The 18,007-nt window shown below is 42.5% G+C and overlaps 1 protein-coding gene across 3 annotated transcripts in view; it reads left to right on the top strand.

The window, feature by feature from the left end:
* TMEM178A (transmembrane protein 178A) overlaps positions 1-18,007 on the top strand; it is a 51,821-nt gene that overhangs the window by 25,441 nt on the left and 8,373 nt on the right. For 2 of the 3 annotated variants that reach the window (XM_047853571.1, XM_047853573.1), the window contains exons 2-3: positions 12,049-12,162; positions 15,228-15,365. In XM_047853571.1, coding sequence (XP_047709527.1) covers positions 12,049-12,162; positions 15,228-15,365 — 252 coding nt within the window. The remainder of the gene's footprint in view (positions 1-12,048; positions 12,163-15,227; positions 15,366-18,007) is intronic. The other variant, XM_047853572.1, reaches the window with a different exon arrangement.

Here is an 18,007-nt window from a genome sequence, read left to right as displayed (position 1 = left end):
TTATTTTTGGGACAGAGAGAGACAGAGCATGAACGGGGGAGGGGCAGAGAGAGAGGGAGACACAGAATCGGAAACAGGCTCCAGGCTCTGAGCCATCAACCCAGAGCCCGACGCGGGGCTCGAACTCACAGACCGCGAGATCGTGACCTGGCTGAAGTCGGACGCCTAACCGACTGCGCCACCCAGGCGCCCCATGTGTGCCGCTGCTTCTACGCACATACTAAATGTAGAAAAGTCCCGATATTTAAGAGTACGCAGGTTTAAACTTCCAATTAAAAAAGTCATATTCATCAGTGTTCGTACTACTGGAAAAAAGTCACACTGGAGAGTGAATGAATAAAGCTTAGGTTTGCTTCCCACACCGACTGGATGCCTTCCAGAATCCAGGAGATTTGAACTTCAGGTGTGTATTAACAGCTTTAGACTCGTGTACTATTAAGACAGGTTTTGTTCAGACTGTATCGATCTCTCTGAGGTCAGCAGGTCATGATCAGAGCAAGAGTAACCAGCAGCAACTGTTGGCCTGTCCCTGTAACATGACATCCCCCATGGGAAGGGAAATACCACTGTGTACTGAGCTGGAACGTCCATTGAGCCCGTGGCTGTATTTGGTCTCACCTGGGTCGGGGCCCAGGGAGCAAGGTATGGGACAGGTGTCAGATCTTGCTTGTGTCCGCCTTCTCACCAATGGCATAATCATATCTCCCTTGCCCACATCGGCAGCTCTGAGATGGAGAGGAAAGAATGGAACCTGGCTCCACATTGTGGTTCACCATCTCCCGTTAGAGAGAGAAGGTAAAAGGAAGGAGAGGAGAAAGTGGAGGGAGAGAGAAACAAGCAGACAGCACTCTGGTGGGCTGAAATCCCCCATCAGCTACATAAAATCACATCCTGTCTTTAATCTCCAATCGTGAATCCATGTCCTACCAGCTAATCACCAACTGCGTGCTCTCACGGTTTTGAGAAGCTGAGAATCCCTGGTTTTGATTTTTTTAATTCTATTTTTTTTTATTGTAGATATACTAACTACACTAAAGGAAATTGAAAAATGGATTCAGCAAACCAGCGGTCTTTCACTGCTTTAACCCCGTGACAGCTGCTACCTGTGCACAAGATCATGCTTGTTTGAGCACTGTTATTTCTGGTTTGCTCCCCTGCTCCCCTCCTCCTTTCAACTTCCTGTGGTGATGTTTACTCTCTCTGCAGTAGGTTGAATCTGTCAGACTTGTCACTGAATCCTCCCTCTTTGGCCCCTAGAGATCGTGTGTTTACAGTTCAAGGAACTCACTAGAGTCTTGCTTTCAAGGAATAGTCCAGTTGTCTGGGTTTGTTCAGGTAAAAAAAAAAAAAAAGCAGCAGTAGCAGAATAATGATAATAATGAATAATAATAATGATAAATATAATAACGATAGTGATAGAAGCTAACACTAACAGTATTATATGAATGCCTCATTTAATCCTCTGGGATAGATGGACTACCCCTGTCCATATATTATAGCTGAGGAAACTGCTGTTAGGAAGTTTGCTGAGGACACACAGCTAGTGAGTGGTGAAGCCAGAATGCAAATCCAGGTGTCTTGCTTCAAAGAGGACATAGAGGGGCACCTGGGCGGCTCAGTCGGTTGAGCATCCAACTCTTGATTTTGGCTCAGGTCATAATCTTGTGGTTCGTGGGATGGAGCCCGAGTCGGGCTCTGCACTGACAGCTTGAAGCCTGCTTGGGCTTCTCTCTTTCTCCCTCTCCCTCTGCCTCTCTGTCTCTCTGTCTGTCAAAAATAAATAAACATTTTTTTTTTTTTTTAAAAAGAGAGGGAATTGGGCGCCTGGGTGGCTCAGTCAGTTAAGTGTCCGACTTCAGCTCAGGTCGTGATCTCACAGTTCATGAGTTTGAGCCCTGCATCAGGCTCTGTGCTGACGGCTCAGAGCCTGGAGCCTGCTTCGGATTCTGTGTCTCCATCTCTCTGCTCCTCCCCCACTCATGCTCTGTCTCTCTTTCTCCTTCAAAAATAAATAAAAACAATTTAAAAAATTTAAAAAAATAGAAAAGAGAGAGAATATGGAGTGAACACAGATATAATTCCACGCAAGTGAGGTGATTCCCCATTAGTAATAAGAAACAAGAGTAGCAGAACAAAGTAGTGTGTTATGGAGAGTCTAAACAAGAACGACTTTGACACCTGTCAGGTACTTCCTAGATCAAACACTTGCTCTCAGTTGCTTTTACTTCATTTGGAGTCTTGTTCACCTTCATCTGGAACTTTCCTCTCTCCGGTACAGTGGCCAGCAGCCACGTGAGACTGTTGAGCTCTTGGGATGAGACTTGCTGTGCTTTAAGTGAAAAACAGCAGATTTTGAAGATTTAGTGTGAAAAAAGTATGTAAAATATCTCACTAACGGGTGCCCGGCTGGCTCAGTTGGAAGAGCATAGGATTGTGAGTTCAAGCCCCATGCTGGGTGTCAAGATTACTAAAAAAAATAAGTAAACTCAAAAAAATTCCACTAATACTTTTTAAAATATTGATTTTATGTTAAATTAAAATAGAAGATAATTATTCTTGCCTATTTATTTTTGTAGCATGGCCACAGAAAACTTGAAATTCTATATATGGCTTGTATTTCCACCGGTCAGTGCCACTCCACAGTCACTAACTTTGTACCTCCTTCTCTCAGCTCTGGAGACCTGATGATGGGTTTGCCCTCAGGGCTTGACTTCAGGACTGGTTTTGGCCATTTGAGGCTTAAAATTGCCAGCATTAGCCCACTAAACTCACTGTATTTGGTTTATTTATCTCAGTGAGGGCTGTTCGTACCCCTTAAAGGAGGCGACAAGGAAGACGTTTTCTTTTGTCTGCTTAATACCTGATTCCCTCTGAAACGAAATCTCTCTGATGAGAACATGGCAGCCCCGTTGCCCTGTGACCCCATGATGGATCTTTCCTTTCAGACCGGGATGCGTGCCGGCAGAGCTGGTGTGAAAAGAGTTCTTTATTTTTCTGTCCACGGGCCAGTTATGGAATTCCACGTTGCCTCTGAAATGTTTTAGGAAACAGTGCAAGCTGTTCACTCACCCTTTCATCTGCTAGCCATAGCTCTTACACGTCAAGGACCCAGAAAGAAGTCACAACCTCAGCTCTTAAGGAACTCGGGACACTCCGACGGAGGCAGACTCTCTGATCTATTAGCAAATGATCCAGAGCCAGATTGTGAGGCTCAGCCCCTAACATCACAACACCAGAGAAGAGAAATGAGCTGCGATGGCTGCTGTGTTCCTTCGGGAAAGCATTTTGAATGAAGGTGTTGGGCTTGGGGGGCTTAGGGGGTTTGGGGTGGTTCCAAGGTGATGGCTGTATAGCTGCAGGAAGAAAGGGGCCTGACCCTGCCAAGGCACATGTCTGGGAGTTGTGGAGATATAGCCCTGGGGACCAGTTGCAGTAAAAGTAAGTGAAGTGGGGGGCGGGGATAAATGACAAGGGCCTAGAGCCTGGTTTTGATTAGGGGGAAGCCAATGGTATGTTACTATGTAGAGGCAAGACAGAGCCAGATGATGAAAACCTCAGGCTTTATTGCTCTCAGGGACCACGAATTTTCTCATCTTCTGTTTGCCCAAGTGTGGAAGTTGGTACAGTGGCACAGCATTAAAGCTATTTAATAAACAGGTGGCATTTACTATGTGCTGGGTACTTCATTTTAAAATAAGTACATAATTCTACAATAAATACCTAATTACATTATGGGAGGTAAAATTGTGTCCCACTTGTAGTAATCAATGTAAAGAAACATATTAAGTGCATGGTACTGTAAATGGCGGGTGATGATAGCAAAAATCTTGTTTTTTTAAATTATTTTTTAATTTACTTATTTTGAGAGAGAGAAAGAGCGTGAGCAGGGAAGGGGGAGGGAGAGAGAGAGAGAGAGAGAGAGAGAGAGAGAGAATCCCAAGCAGGCTCTGCACTGTCAGCACAGAACCCGACGTGGGGCTCAACCTCACCAACCCGCGAGATCATGACCTGAGCCAAAATTGAGAGTCGGACACTTAACTGACGGAGCCACCCAGGTGCCCCTTATAGCAAAATCTTAAGGGTTGTCATAGTCTGCATTACAGATGGGCAGCTGAGGCTCCGGAGGCCCCAGACCTTTCCACAGCAGATTTATCCAGCAGTGGCAAGAGGGTGGGTTGGAGGGTGGAGAGAAGAGCCGTAAGGAGGCCAGTCGGCCAGCTCTTCAAGAGTGTAGCGATGGGAGTCTTGCACTGAACGTTGAGTGGAGAGGAAACACGAGAGCCATTGGGTAGACTGCCGTTCAGGCGTTGCATTGCATGTGTTTATCTCTCTGTACACTTGGGTTAATCTGCGATGCACATTTGGGGTGCAGACTCCTTGTGTGTGTGGCAATAGTTCTGTATGGTGAATGTGAGCAAGTGCCAGGAGATATTTCGTAACCAAATGCTGACATTTATCGAGTGCTTCGACTGGCTGCGTCCCATGCTAAGTCCTTGAATGACCTCTTTCATTCCTCATAATAACCACAGAAGGCATCTGCCGTTTCCCACCCCCACCCCCACCCCCCGCCTTGTACAGATGAAGGCACAGAGGCTCAGAGAGTTTAAGTCACTTGCCAAAAGTCGCACAGCCGGGTTTCAAATCCAAGTCTGTCTGACTGCAAGACCTTTAGCCACCACATCATTGCCTGGTCCTAGTGACTTTTTACAGCATCTTCTGCTGTTTGTCTCTCATTTAACCTTGAGTATGAGTTTCTGTGACTTAGCTTAGAATTTGATTCATCTCCCTAAGCACCAGAAACAACAGATATTCACTGGACCATAAACCCTATTCCTAACCTCTGTGCAGTATATTTATGTATCTTCTTCTGTGGTTTATATCATCATTAAAGCGGCTCTACTTGGCCCTTTAAGAAGCTAATTAATCACTAAATATAGATCACAACTTGTTCTTTTCAACCCTCTGCATGTTTCTTCCCCCCATTGTGTGATGCCATCTGGTGCTATGAGCTCATGCTTTTTGTGTTCCTTTTCAGAGAGCCAGATTCATTGCTGTCTATACCCAGAAAGCCAGTTAATTTCAAAGTTTGCATGCATGGCTTTGAAAAAATTGGAAGCTAATGCCTCCTTGTGGATTTCCACAGTATCACTTTTTAACATAACATCGCACGGAACTTCGGTCTTTACCACCATCCACACATACACGCACACATGTCTTTTCATCAAAAGGACCTAATTTGTCTTTGGCAAGCTGTCAAGCAACTACAGGTCTTTTCCTGTGTGATTTTTGTCAAGTTTCATTTTGTCAGTTTAAAGCGTATGCTGTAAGGAGCCAGACCTTAATAATATACTCCCCCCTTCGAATCTATTTGACTTTCTGAGACAGCAGCGGAGTTTAAGAACAAGAAATACAACAGCTAATGTGGGCCCCTGACACTGCTGCTGATCTGTCCTTCACTCCCACTTTCTCTCCTAATTCTTCCTGGAGTCTTGATCATCTTCCAAGGGAGTGGAGCACAGGAGCCGTAGACTGTTTTCCTGCAAGCTCAGCTGAGGGGCTCTGGGCTTGCCAGCAGGCTCCCAATCAGTGGGATTGTTGAGTACTGCTTGTTACCGTCCGGTCCAGACCTTGTCACTCTCCACACCTCCTTTCTCTTCTCATTTCAGAGCCCTTGGCAGTTTAAATTTAGCCTGGGAGCCTAGCGGGGAAGGAAAGGTAATTTGGCTACGTGAGCACTGCTTACCTCACTCCTGGCACATGCTGGGTGCCCCTGGGGAAGCAGGAGAGCACTGGCCAGCTGCCTTCCTCCTTTCTGTGGCTCTTCCTCCTGGGATCGTGCCTGTTCCTAGCAAGGGGCTGAGATGAGCCCTGAGAATGTCCCCTGTGATGTAAAAGGAACCGTGTATTTCCCTAGCATAGAAGCTGTCCTAGGGCCAGCCCCTCGCGCTCTCAGAGAACGGTTTCTACTCAGTCCACACTCCATTTGAGCATGAAGCAGCTTCTGTGAGATGCAGGTAGAATGAAGTCACTGAGTCAGCCATGGAGCCAATCCAGTCTCCAAATAACATTGTCAAAAGGTATGGGTAATATACAGACAGAAGCCTCAATTAAGGTTTGTTTCCAAAAGAGCACATGTTGTTACTAAACCAAAAAAAAATGGGGGCGCCTGGATGGCTCAGTCAGTTAAGCCACTCACTTTTGATCGGTTGCACGTTGAAGCTCTGCATTGGGCTCCATTTTGGGCGTGGTGCCAACTTAAAAAAAAAAAAACGAAAAAAATGTGCTTTTCCCTGTAAATTGACAATTTGCTTAATAACTCGTTGTAGCCACCCACAGAATTAAGATGCACTTCTAAAAGATTAAGGATTTCTAACTTTCCTGAGTGACTAGTATACAAAATTTGGATAACAGCATATATGTTAAAGCTTGGTTACTACTTTGCACTGTGGCCTTAGGCTAGTTGCTTAATGTCTCTGAACTTCAAATTTTTCTACCTACTTAATGGAGCAAATCATACTTACTATTTTTTAATCTGGTTCATAGGGTTGTGGGTGAGCATCAAATAGATTTTGTCAAATGCTTTTTCTGCATTTAGGAGATGATCTTGTGGTTTCTGTGCTTTATTCTTTTGACAAGGCCTATTATATTAATTGATTTTCACATGTTGGAACAATCTTGCATTCATGATATCAATCCCACTTGGTCATGATGCACAGTCTTTGTTATATGTTGCTGAATTCAGTTTGCAGGTGTTTGTGGAGGATTTTTGTATATAATAGTCACAAGAATACTTTGAAATATTCTTTACTTGTTATGTTTTTGGTTTTTGTATCAGGTGTAATATTGACCTCCTAGAATGATTTGGGAATTCTATTATTTTTTTTTTTTTAAGAGTTTATGAATGATCATTATTCTTTTTCAGATATTTGGTAAAATTTACCAGTAAGGATATGGTCCTGGGCTTTTCTTCACTGGAAGATTTTAATTGTAAAGATTTTATTTTTAAGTAATTTCTACACCTGACACGGGGCATGAACTCACAACCCCAAGAACAAGAGTCTCATGCTCTACTGACTGAGCCAGCCAGGCACTCCATCACTGGAAGATTTTTAATAAGTTATTTACTACCTTAATCTCTACCTATTATAGATCTTTTCAGATTTTCTATTTCTACTTGAGTCAGTTGTGGTAGTTTATGTCCTTCTACAGATTTCATCTGTATAATCTAACTTGTTGGCATATAATTTTTTCACAATATTCTCTTACAATCCTTTTTATTTCCATATTGGTAATGCCCTCTGTTTTATTCTTGATTTTAGTAACTTGAGTCTTCTTTTTTTTTTTGTTTTGGTTAGATTAACTAAATTTTATTAATCTTAATTTTTGTCAATTTTATTAATCTTAGTGCCGATTTTTGGTCTTGCTTATTTTCTGGGTTCTTCTATTCTCTACTTCATTTGTTTCTACTGTAATTATACAATCTCTTTTCTTCTGCTTAAGGTTTAGTTTGCTTTTCTTTTTTTGGTTTTTTAAGGTAGACAGTTAGGTTATTGATTTGACATCTTGTTTTTTAATGTAGGCATTTGCAGCTATAAATTTTCCTCTAAGCACCACTTTAGCTGCATCCCATAAATTTTGGTATGCTGTGATTTAGTTTTCATTCATCTCAGAGTGCTTTTAAATTTCTCTTGTGATTTATTTTTTGAACACTTGGCTGTTTAGGAGTGTGTTACTACATTTCCACAAATTTGTGGATGTCTCAAGTTCTCTTATTGATTCTAACTTCATTGTAGTATGGTCAGAGAACATACTCCATATGGTTTTAATAATTTTAAGTATATTGAGATTTGTTTTATTGCCTAACAACATATGGTCTATCGTAGAGAACATTCTATGTGCACTCAAAAAGAATGTGTATTCTGCTGTGGTTGGGTAGAGTGTTCTATAGATGTGTTTTGTCTAGTTGTTTTAGAGTGTTGTTCAAATCTTCTATTTCTGTGCTGATCTTCTAAATGTTGTACCATGTTTGAAGGTGGGATATTGAAGCCTTCAACTATTCTTGTTGAATTGTCTATTTCTCCCTTCAGTTTTTGCTCCCTGTATTTTGGGGGCTCTGTTGGTAAGTAGGTGCATATGTGTTTATAATTTTATAAATTCCCAGGGGATTGACCCTTTTACCATTCTAAAATGTCTTTGCCTATAGTAAAAATTTTTGTCTTTAAGTTTATTTTATCTGATGTTAGTATACCATTCCCATCTCTCTTTTGGTGATTGCATGGTATATCTTTTTCTGTACTTTTACTTTCAACCTATTTGCATCTTTGGATCTAAAGTGTGTCTCTTGTGGACATCATATAGGTGGATCACGTTGTTTTATTTATAATGCCAATCTCTGTCTTTTGATTGGAGTGTTTGATCTGTTTAGATTTAGTGTAATTCCTTATAAGGGAGGAGTTATGTCCGCTGTTTTGCTATTTGTTTTCTATACGTTCCTCTATTCTTCCATTACTGTCTTCTTCTGTGTTAAGTGGATGTTTTCTAGTAACCTTTTAAATATGGATTATATATGTATGTATACATGCACACACACACACACACACACACACACACACACACACAAGTTGCCTTGTGAATTACAATTAACATTTTAATTTATAGCAATCAAGTTTGGGTTAATACCAACTGAATTTCACTCGTATATAAAAGCTTTGCTGCTTTATAGCTCCATTCCCACTCCTCTCCTTTGCATGGTTATTATCATACAAATTACATTGTATGATCCTCAACACAGATTTACAATTATTGGTTAATGTTTTGTGTCTTTTAAATCAGGCAATAGAAAAAAAGTTACAGCACAGACAGTACATGTATATTGTCTTTTATGTTTACCCATGTCATGACCTTGACAAATGTTCTTTATTTTTTTCTAATGTTTATTTATTTTTGAGAGAGAGAGAGAGCAGGGAAGGTGCAGAGAGAGGGAGACACAGAATCCAAAGCAGGCTTCAGGCTCTGAGCTGTCACTACAGAGCCTGACGTAGGGCTCAAACCCACGGACCGTGAGATCACGACCTGAGCCGAAGTCAGACACTTAACTGACTGAGCCACCAAGGCACTCTGACAAATGTTCTTTATTTCTTCATGTAGATTCAGTTACTGTACTTTCCTTTCATCCAGAAGGACCCCCTTTAGTATTTCTTGTTGGACAGGTCTGCTAGTGACATACTCTCTCAGTTTTTGTTTTGCTGGAAATGTCTTAATTTTTCCTTCATTTCTGAAAGATGACTTTGTTGCATATAGAATTCTTGATTAATTTTCTTTCTTTCGTTGCTTTGAATATGTCATCTCACTCCCTTCTGGCTTCCATAATTTCTGATGAGAAATCATCTTCCACTCTTTTGAGGAACACTTGTATGTGATAAGTTGCTTTTCTCTTGCTTCTTTCAAAACGTTCTCTTTAGCTTTTGGGAGTTTGATTATGATGTGTCTGGGTGTGGCTCCCTTTGAGTTTATCCTATTTGTGGTTCATCAGACTTAGATGTGAGGATGTATGTTTTTCATCACATTTGGGGAACTTTTGACAATTATTTCATCAAATATTCTTTTTGCCCCTTTTTCTCTTTCCTCCTTCTTGCGACTCCCATTATACTGACATTGGTATAAGTGATGGTGTCTCACAGATCTCTGAGGCTCTGTTTATTTTCTTCTCTTCTTTCCTCATTTTTTTCAGACTGGATAATCTCAATTGACTTATCTTCAAGTTTACTGATTAATTTTTCTGCCCCTCCAGTGGATTTTTCATTTCATTTATTGTGCTTTTCAAGTTCAGGATTTCCACTTGTTTTTTTTTTTTTTCTTTTTATCCTTCCTGTCACTTTACTGATATTCTCTGTAGGGTGAGACATCATTCTCATACTTGCCTTTAGTTCTTTGAACACGTTTTAAGCAGCTGATTTAACATCTTTGTCAGGTAAGTCCAACATCTGGGTTTCCTCAGTGATACTTTCTACTGAATGGCTTTTTTCCTCATGCATGGACCATATGTTCTTGTTTCTTTGTATGTTGTATACTTTTTTACTGAAAACTGTGTATTTAAAAAAATATTATGTAGCAACTCTAGAAATTAGATTCTTCTTCTTCCTCCTCAGGGTTTGTTATTATTTGGTGGTGGTGTTGTTGGTTTCTTTAGTGTCTTTCCTTAACTGATTCTGTAAAGTCTCTATTCTTTGTCATATGTGGCCCCTGAAGTCTCTGCTTGACCAGCTGTGTGTGAAGCTAATGGACAGAAATGTCCTTAGCTGCCTGGAACTAATAAGTCCCAGTGTTTGCTGATGGGCGATGTGTGGATGTCGTTCATGTCTTCAGCTCTGCCTTAGCCTTCACTCCCTGCTTTACAGAGCCTCAAGGTCAGCCAGAGGATGAATACCGCTTGGAATGACAGTTTTGAAAAATACAAATGCAAGCTATTGATACATTTGCAGCATGTTATCTGCTACTATTCTCGTCCCAGATTGTTTGTTCTTTTTAAGCACAGGCGTTTTCTGACTTCTATGTAAACATCTAACTTATGTGCCTTAGACCACAGAACCACTGCCACGGGCCCATGTTGAAAAAACAAGGAGAAAAATAGAGCTTCGAACTTTGAGGGAATTGGTGGTTTCATGATGAAAAAAAAAAATAAAAAGAAAAATCTTCCCCAAAACAGAGGTAGTCTTGGGGCAGTGTTTCTCAAAGTGAGATTCAAGGACTGCCTGCCTCAGAATTACTTGGGATGTTTGTTAAAGTTCAGGTTCCTGGCTCCATCCCAAATCCTTTGATTTAGAATATCTTGGGTGGGGTCCATCCAGGAATGTACATTTTTTTTTTTTTATAACTTGAAAGAAAAAAAAAATTTTAACGCTTATTTATTTTTGAGAGGCAGAGAGAGACAGAGCACGAGCAAGGGAGGGGCAGAGAGAGAGGGAGACACAGAATCCGAAGCAGGCTCCGGGCTCTGAGCTGTCAGCACAGAGCTGGATGTGGGGCCCAAACTCACAAAACCATGAGATCATGACCTGATCCGAAACAGAGTCAGACGCTTAACCGACTGAGACACCTATGTGCCCCCCAAAGTTTTATTTCTATAAGTAATTAAATTCCAGAAATTAGACATTTATTTGCATCTATGAGGATTTTTTTTTTTTAGTAGCTGCAGGGTTATCATAGGATTCAGGCTGAATCATGGGGCTCAGAAGATTTTAGGGGAAAAATAAGCCCGTATTTATTTATGCAATAAAAGCATGGGTTGGGAGAGAGGGTAGGAGAAGATACTAGATAAATCAATGGGTATACTTGCTCATTTCAAAATATTGTGCCTAGGGCTGGGCATGCAGCCAGAAAAGGTAGGGAAAGTTTTTCTTTCTCCTCTCTACTTTAATTTTCGTTTCCCTCTCTACTTTTAGTATTACTCTTTCTCTTGGGACCCAGAATTTAGGTCAGTAAAATTTGTATTAAGGAAATGCATCAGCTGCCCTGGGGTTAAATAGGCTCTTGAGGGTTATCTGGTGACTGAATCACCACCTAAGCCACCACGTAGAGGGTTGTCTTCATGGAATAATGTCTTCTGGTTTCCAAATAACACACTTCCTAATGAACTTTTTGATGCAACCCGTTTGAGAGTTTGAGATTGGATCAAGTTCAGACACATGTAATTTATCTGGGTTAACTTAAAATTTTAAGCTGATTTCCCCCAACCACATGTATACTTTTAGGCCATTTTTCCTTGAGGAGTTTTGTGTTTAGTTAACACAAACTCAGCGTTGAAAAACAATTTGGGGAGTTTAGATCTTTATCAAATTTATGACATTCACAAGTGACACATGATTTAAAAAATTATTTCACGTTTTAGATTTTTACTGCTCTGACTTGCCTGTATCACTGAGAGTCATCAGGTGATTCCTATCCCTCCCCCCATTCAACCCAGTTCAGGATACATTATTGGGCTGTAGATCTCCAGAATTCTATTACAAATACACGGACTAGTAAATCGCATTTCTTATTTCCTTCAAGGTATTGCACAGCGATGCACAGCCATCAAGTACCACTTTTCTCAGCCAATCCGCTTACGAAACATTCCTTTCAATTTAACCAAGACAATTCAGCAAGATGAATGGCACCTGCTTCGTGAGTATTTCTGGGAACGGGTCAGAGAGGAAATGGTGTCTTGCCGCACAAAAAGTATTCCCACCAGCCCTCTCAGGTTTGGACGGAAGGACGTTGTGCTGATTCTACGTGGGCCCAATCCGACTTGGTCAGAGACTCAGGGAGTCATTTCATTTCGCTAGGCTGCAGTCACAACTTGTTTACAGGTGGAACGTGTGAAAATCAGGCCTGAGGCTTTTCGAGACAGGGCAGTGTGTGTGTGTGTGTGTGTGTGTGTGTGTGTGTGTGTGTGTGTTTCTGCCCTGGGGGCATCTGTACCGAAATGGCCTCCTGCATCTTTTCTTTACCAAGTCATTGTGCATGAAGATCTGCTCTGCCACTTAGGTTAGTAAACCAAGGAGATTATACCTTAGGTACTCTCGGTTTTGTTTCGTTTGTAGAATATTCATTTTAGCTACCACGTCTATCTCAGACCTTGGTATTTCTGCCAAAATATCTTTATGAGTGCATGTTGTAATTTTCTCAGAGGAGGTCTGTTATCAGAGGACATCTCAATGATGGGAACTACTCTTTTTCACTGTCAGGAAAATGTGAAAATCTAGAAAGGACCATGCCATGTGATACTAAAGAGGGCAGATATCTACCTGAAAATTGCTGACTCATGCTGCCTGGTGATAGATGACTCAGGAAAGCAAAAAAAAAAAAAAAAAAAAAAAAAACTAGACTCTAATCGGAGGCCGACACTATCATTTGCCAATGAAATAAGCAGCGAGGACGTTGGTGATCCAGTTGGGTGGACAAGGCCACTGCAGAAAAGCAAGCAGAACCTCATTTTGTGAGGAAATCTCTGCAGATGAAAGGCTCTGTTTTGAACTCCACACCCGACCATGGAAGCTCTTATGACACGGCTCCAGCAGCAGTCTCAATGTTACACATTTTCTGATTGGCAGATTTAGGACTTGGAAAGTCATTGGCTGAAATGTGGTTTTTTCCTTAGTGCTATGACTCCCTGAGAACTCTCTCTTGTTGGCTGATCTTAACAAGCATTTCTCAGCAGATCTGAGAGTTTTATCTAAGTGTTCTCACATCTGAATTCTTTATGAGCGTGTTTGGAGTTCTTTACCTTAATCAACAAGTCTAGAAAGCCACACAGTCACTGATTTTTCTGTCTGGTGAGAAAAGATAGACATAGGAACCTGAGAAAGAGCGTCACCTCTGTACTCAAGGAGTCTGTGCCCTGCTGTTGCCCAGCAAGACGGTATTTGAGTGTTCCTTTCATCCTCTTTGAGGTTCTCCCAGAAAGAGACTTTCGGTATCTGCATGCATAGCCCTTTCTGAGAAAGTTATATTTGGTGATTTGTACCATGTTTATCAGATAAGCTTAACATGTCTGGTACTGTTGCAAATCCTATGTGGATTATATCTGAACCTTGTACCTTTTAATGGTCATAGACAACAGAATTACTACTGAAACCACAGGGAATTTAGGGAGTTGAGATACTAATGACTGAACTCTTCTGACATTTCCCCTGTTCAGATGTGGATGTCTCCAAATGACTTATACCCTTAACATTAAACTCAGCCCCTTTAAATTGTCACTGTCCCTGGCCCTTGGTCTGAGGTGTCTACACTTCCTCATCTAGGCAGAGATGCTCTGCTTTCATTTAATGCTCTGAGCTGAAAATGGGAAATCCCTTTGAAAGTAAATATATGATATCACTCATATGTGGAATTTAAGAAACAGAACAGATGAACATAGGGGAAGGGAAGGAAAAATAAGATGAAAAGAGAGGAGACAAACCATAGGAGACTCTTAAATACAGAGAACAAACTGAGGGTGCTGGGGGGAGGTGTGGGGGGTATGGGATAAATGGGGGATGGACATTAAGGAGGGCACTTGTTGGGATGAGCAATGGGTGTTATAAGTAAGGGATGAATCACTAAATTCTCCTCCTGAAATCATTATTAAGCTATATGTTAACTAACTTGTATTTAAATAAAATTAAAAAATAAAAATATATACATATATAAAACTAAATTAAATTAAAATAAATTAAAAAAAAAAAAAAGGAATGGTCCAAGGGTGCCCAGAGCTATTGACTGGCCTCAGGGGCACCAGATCTCTGCTTGAGATCTATTGTTTTAAGAAGGGTCACAGGTATTCAGCTAACAATTTTAAAAATGTACATTTGTTCAAACAAAAGGTAAGGAGATAGAAGAAGTGAAATAGCAGAGGGTGGGCAATCAGAGCACTGCTTGAGGGTAGCAATCAGAGTGACAATACGTCAGGTGCCTGCAGTCCGTCCATCTCTTGGTTTTGCCTAGGAGGTGGTGGAGGGGCTGGGTTTTTGGCTCCGGGATCCCGATTGCGTCTTTGTGACAGACCATACCTGCCAGTTGTGTCTACGGCAGACACTTGGCCATGAGAAAGGTCTCTCCTCAGCCTGTGGAAATGGGTACTTGGGTTGTGGGGCCTGTGTTTAAGGGGAGAGGGAGTTTACGAGCAGATATCCCATATGTGCACTTTGGGCCCCATTTCAGTCACCACGATTGCCTCCACTTTCTCAAATCCTTTTTGAAAATAGATGTAAACGAGAAATAAAACAATTGGCCATCAAGGTGCTCAGGTAAAACCATATTTCACAGTAACACACTTTGTGGGCTCTTTCTCCAAAGCCAGATTAAGTAGAGCCACTATAGTGGTGGTAAGCTACATTTCCATCACTCTGTTAAGGGAAGTAAAGATATTTCTCTTACCTACCTCACTCTCAGTACATTAAGGAACTTGCTATCTATTACCCAGGTTTACCCTGACATTGTCCTCTGGCCTACTCTCCGTGGGGTACAGACTTCTCCGTGGACTCAGAGAAGGTAGACTCTGCCCCCTGGATTTGCTGGACCCCATCTGTCCTCTTCTGGAATACCTGGGGAGAGACTTCCCTAAACCACCTCAGCCCCACAGACCCTAAGACTGCCTGGGTCACTTACTAGTTTTGACAATGTGTATACAAAGCTCTTCGTTCTCTGGTTTTCAATGACTTTGCTGCTTCTGCTTTTCATTCGGAATGTTTGTGTTTCGAGAGTAGACTTGAGAAGAATCACTGCCGGCTTCCTGGGCATGGCTGTAGCCGTCCTGCTCTGTGGCTGCATCGTGGCCACGGTCAGTTTCTTCTGGGAGGAAAGCTTGACCCAACACGTGGCCGGACTCCTTTTCCTCATGACAGGTACGCCCAACACCTCAGCAAAAGTGGAGGCTGCCTGCCTGTGGCCAGCCTCACTCTGTTAGTTTTGCTGTCACTTGTGCAAAGAGCAACCAGAGGTCGTTTGGCTTTTGTGGGTAATACACAATTTAAAGAAAACAGCAGTGTTAATAGTACAGGCCTGGTTTCTCCACTGTGGGCCCCGAGAAAGTTGGACAGAAATGTCTTGGGCTTGATCTCCGTATGAGCCAGCCCTGTATTTTCTGTCTCTGCTTCATACCATGTCCCTAGCCCTGGCCTGGACTCCTGGCAAGCCCTGGTCATCATTTATCAGGAGCCCAGAAGGAGAGAAAGAGTGATCAGCACAACCCGCCCCCAAGGCTGAAAGTTAACTCAAAGTACTTCTCTTAGTGATGGTGTCTTTGGTGTCATCTTTCTTTCTTTATTTTTTTCTTTCTTTCTTTCTAGAAAACAAAGACAGCATGAGTGAGGGAGGGGCAGAGAGAGAAAGAGAGAGAGAGAGAGAGAGAGAGAGAGAGAAAGAGAGAATGAGAATCCCAAGCAGGCTTCACACTGTCAGCACAGAGCCTGACGTGGGGCTCAAACCCACGAACCGTGAGATCATGACCTGAGCCAAAACCAAGAGTCAGATGCATAACCGGCTGAGCCACCCAGGCACTGTGGTGTAATTTTTACACACAAATTACTCCACAGATGTTTTTTGAGGACTTGCTACTCTAGGTACCAGAGACACCATGAATAAGGCAAACAGAATCCTTCTGCATTTCTGTCGCAGGGAGACAGAGACCATAACTTGTGCTAGTGATAAATACTGTGAGGAAAACAAAGAAGGTGGAATAGGGGTCTCAGGGAACACCTGGCTGAGGTGATTTCCCAGCTAAATCATGGAAAGCATCCAGCAGAGGGCGGGCATGTGCTGCAGGGCGAGCCACATCCTGAGGCAGGGGTGGCTTGGTGTATCTTGAGCCATGGAAAGAAGACCAGTGTGGTTGGAGGGCAGGGAGAAAAAGGATAGTGTCTCTTGAGGTGGGAGATACAGGCAGTGGCTGGATTTCAATCCAACGGTAATGGAAGCCACCAGGTTTTAAGCAGAAGGGGGATCTTCAAGCAGGGTATTGGAAAGGGGGTAGTGTGTGGAGACAGGCCTGTGGTCTCTTTGATTAGCAGGTGAAGGGTGCTTTTGTCTAAAAAGGAGTCAGGAGCTGAGTTGACAGCTAACACTGAAGGCGGCTACAGGGAAGAAACCTTTTTTTCCCTTCTCCTCTTTCACAAGGTGATTAATGTATTAGTGATTAGTAAATGCCAAATTAACAGTTTCACAAGTATACTCAGTATCGGAGCCAATATGACTCTGCATATGTCGCCATTTTGAACGAGCCTATTGCCTATTTCTCTGGAGTTCAGTTTTTCAAACGACCACACCTGGGTTTGCTAGCGCTTCTTCCTTAATAGCCGCTCCCCCACCGGTTAACTGGAGGCAGTGATGCCTGACACCATTGGCTGGCACCATTTCCTGTCTGTCCTTCTTTCGGGGTTGACAGGTAGGTGGCGCTTTGCTTTCTGGTGTGGTCGGACAATCGGCAGCCTAAGTAACCCAAGTCACAGGCAGGGGCCCTTCCTTCAGCCCCTTACTCTCTCTGTGAGCAAGATGGGTCATCGTCGTTGTGTTGTCGTAAGCACCCTGACAGAACCGTCTGAGGTCACACGGCCCCTGAGTAGTCTGAGCAGAAAACCAAGTTGAGCTTTCCATATTTTGGTGAATGCTCTTAGATTGTAGCACAGGGAGGCTAAAATTCTAGGTCCTGAGGTTTTGGAGGAAGATTTGAACCCTTCAGACTAGCCATTGGGTACCTCATTTAAAATCCAAATTGCAGAACGGATGAGTCAGGGTAGCAAAAAGCAGAGAGGCCTGTCTGCCCAGAGGATCCCTTTAAGCCTCTGCTGGGGCATAATGGTCGTTAAAAATCTCATCCATGTTCTTCCCTCCCATTATTGGTTGAGCCCCCATTTTCCTGACTCTCGTCCGTGTATACATCAAAGAACTGCAGATTCGCCTCGCCTCCCAACCCTGGAAAGACTCACCTTATATCCCCTTGTCAGGAAAATGAGAGAAGCTATAGACAAGAAAACCTTAGTGGTGGTTTTAAAGCACACTTTAATATGGGTAATGCATAAATAATTTAGGATGCTCTTAGATATAAAACAATCCTTAGCAGTAAAATAAATCACTGGGCCATAAAAGCCAGGGCTAGTGAGAGTTCCTAGGAAGGTCGCAGGCCGGACTGGTTTTAAATAAAGGGGGGTGGTTGTTGAGCACTGGGTAGGCAGGGAGAAAGGCTAGCAGCCAAGCGTCCTGCCCCCGCTCCACATTTCCATGCTCAGCCCTTATTTCTGATCCTCATGTGGACTAGAACTCTGAGCCAGATTGACTCAGGCATCCTCAGGATTTATCATCAAAAGCCCATGTGCAATTGTTAAACAAAAACGAAACAAGCAAAACAATAGCCACAATCACAAAAACCCCACAACAGCCAAAAAAAACATACCCCAGGCTTAGAAACTTGAAGTCTGATGACCAGTCCTGAAGGACTAACAGACACAACATAACATCGTCCAGTTTTCTTGGCTTTTGGTTGGCCAAACAA

This window comes from Prionailurus viverrinus, chromosome A3, assembly GCF_022837055.1.
Source record: "Prionailurus viverrinus isolate Anna chromosome A3, UM_Priviv_1.0, whole genome shotgun sequence".
Taxonomy (NCBI): domain Eukaryota; kingdom Metazoa; phylum Chordata; class Mammalia; order Carnivora; family Felidae; genus Prionailurus; species Prionailurus viverrinus.
Note: the sequence above shows the minus strand (reverse complement) of the source record. Positions and strands in the feature narration are given on the sequence as shown.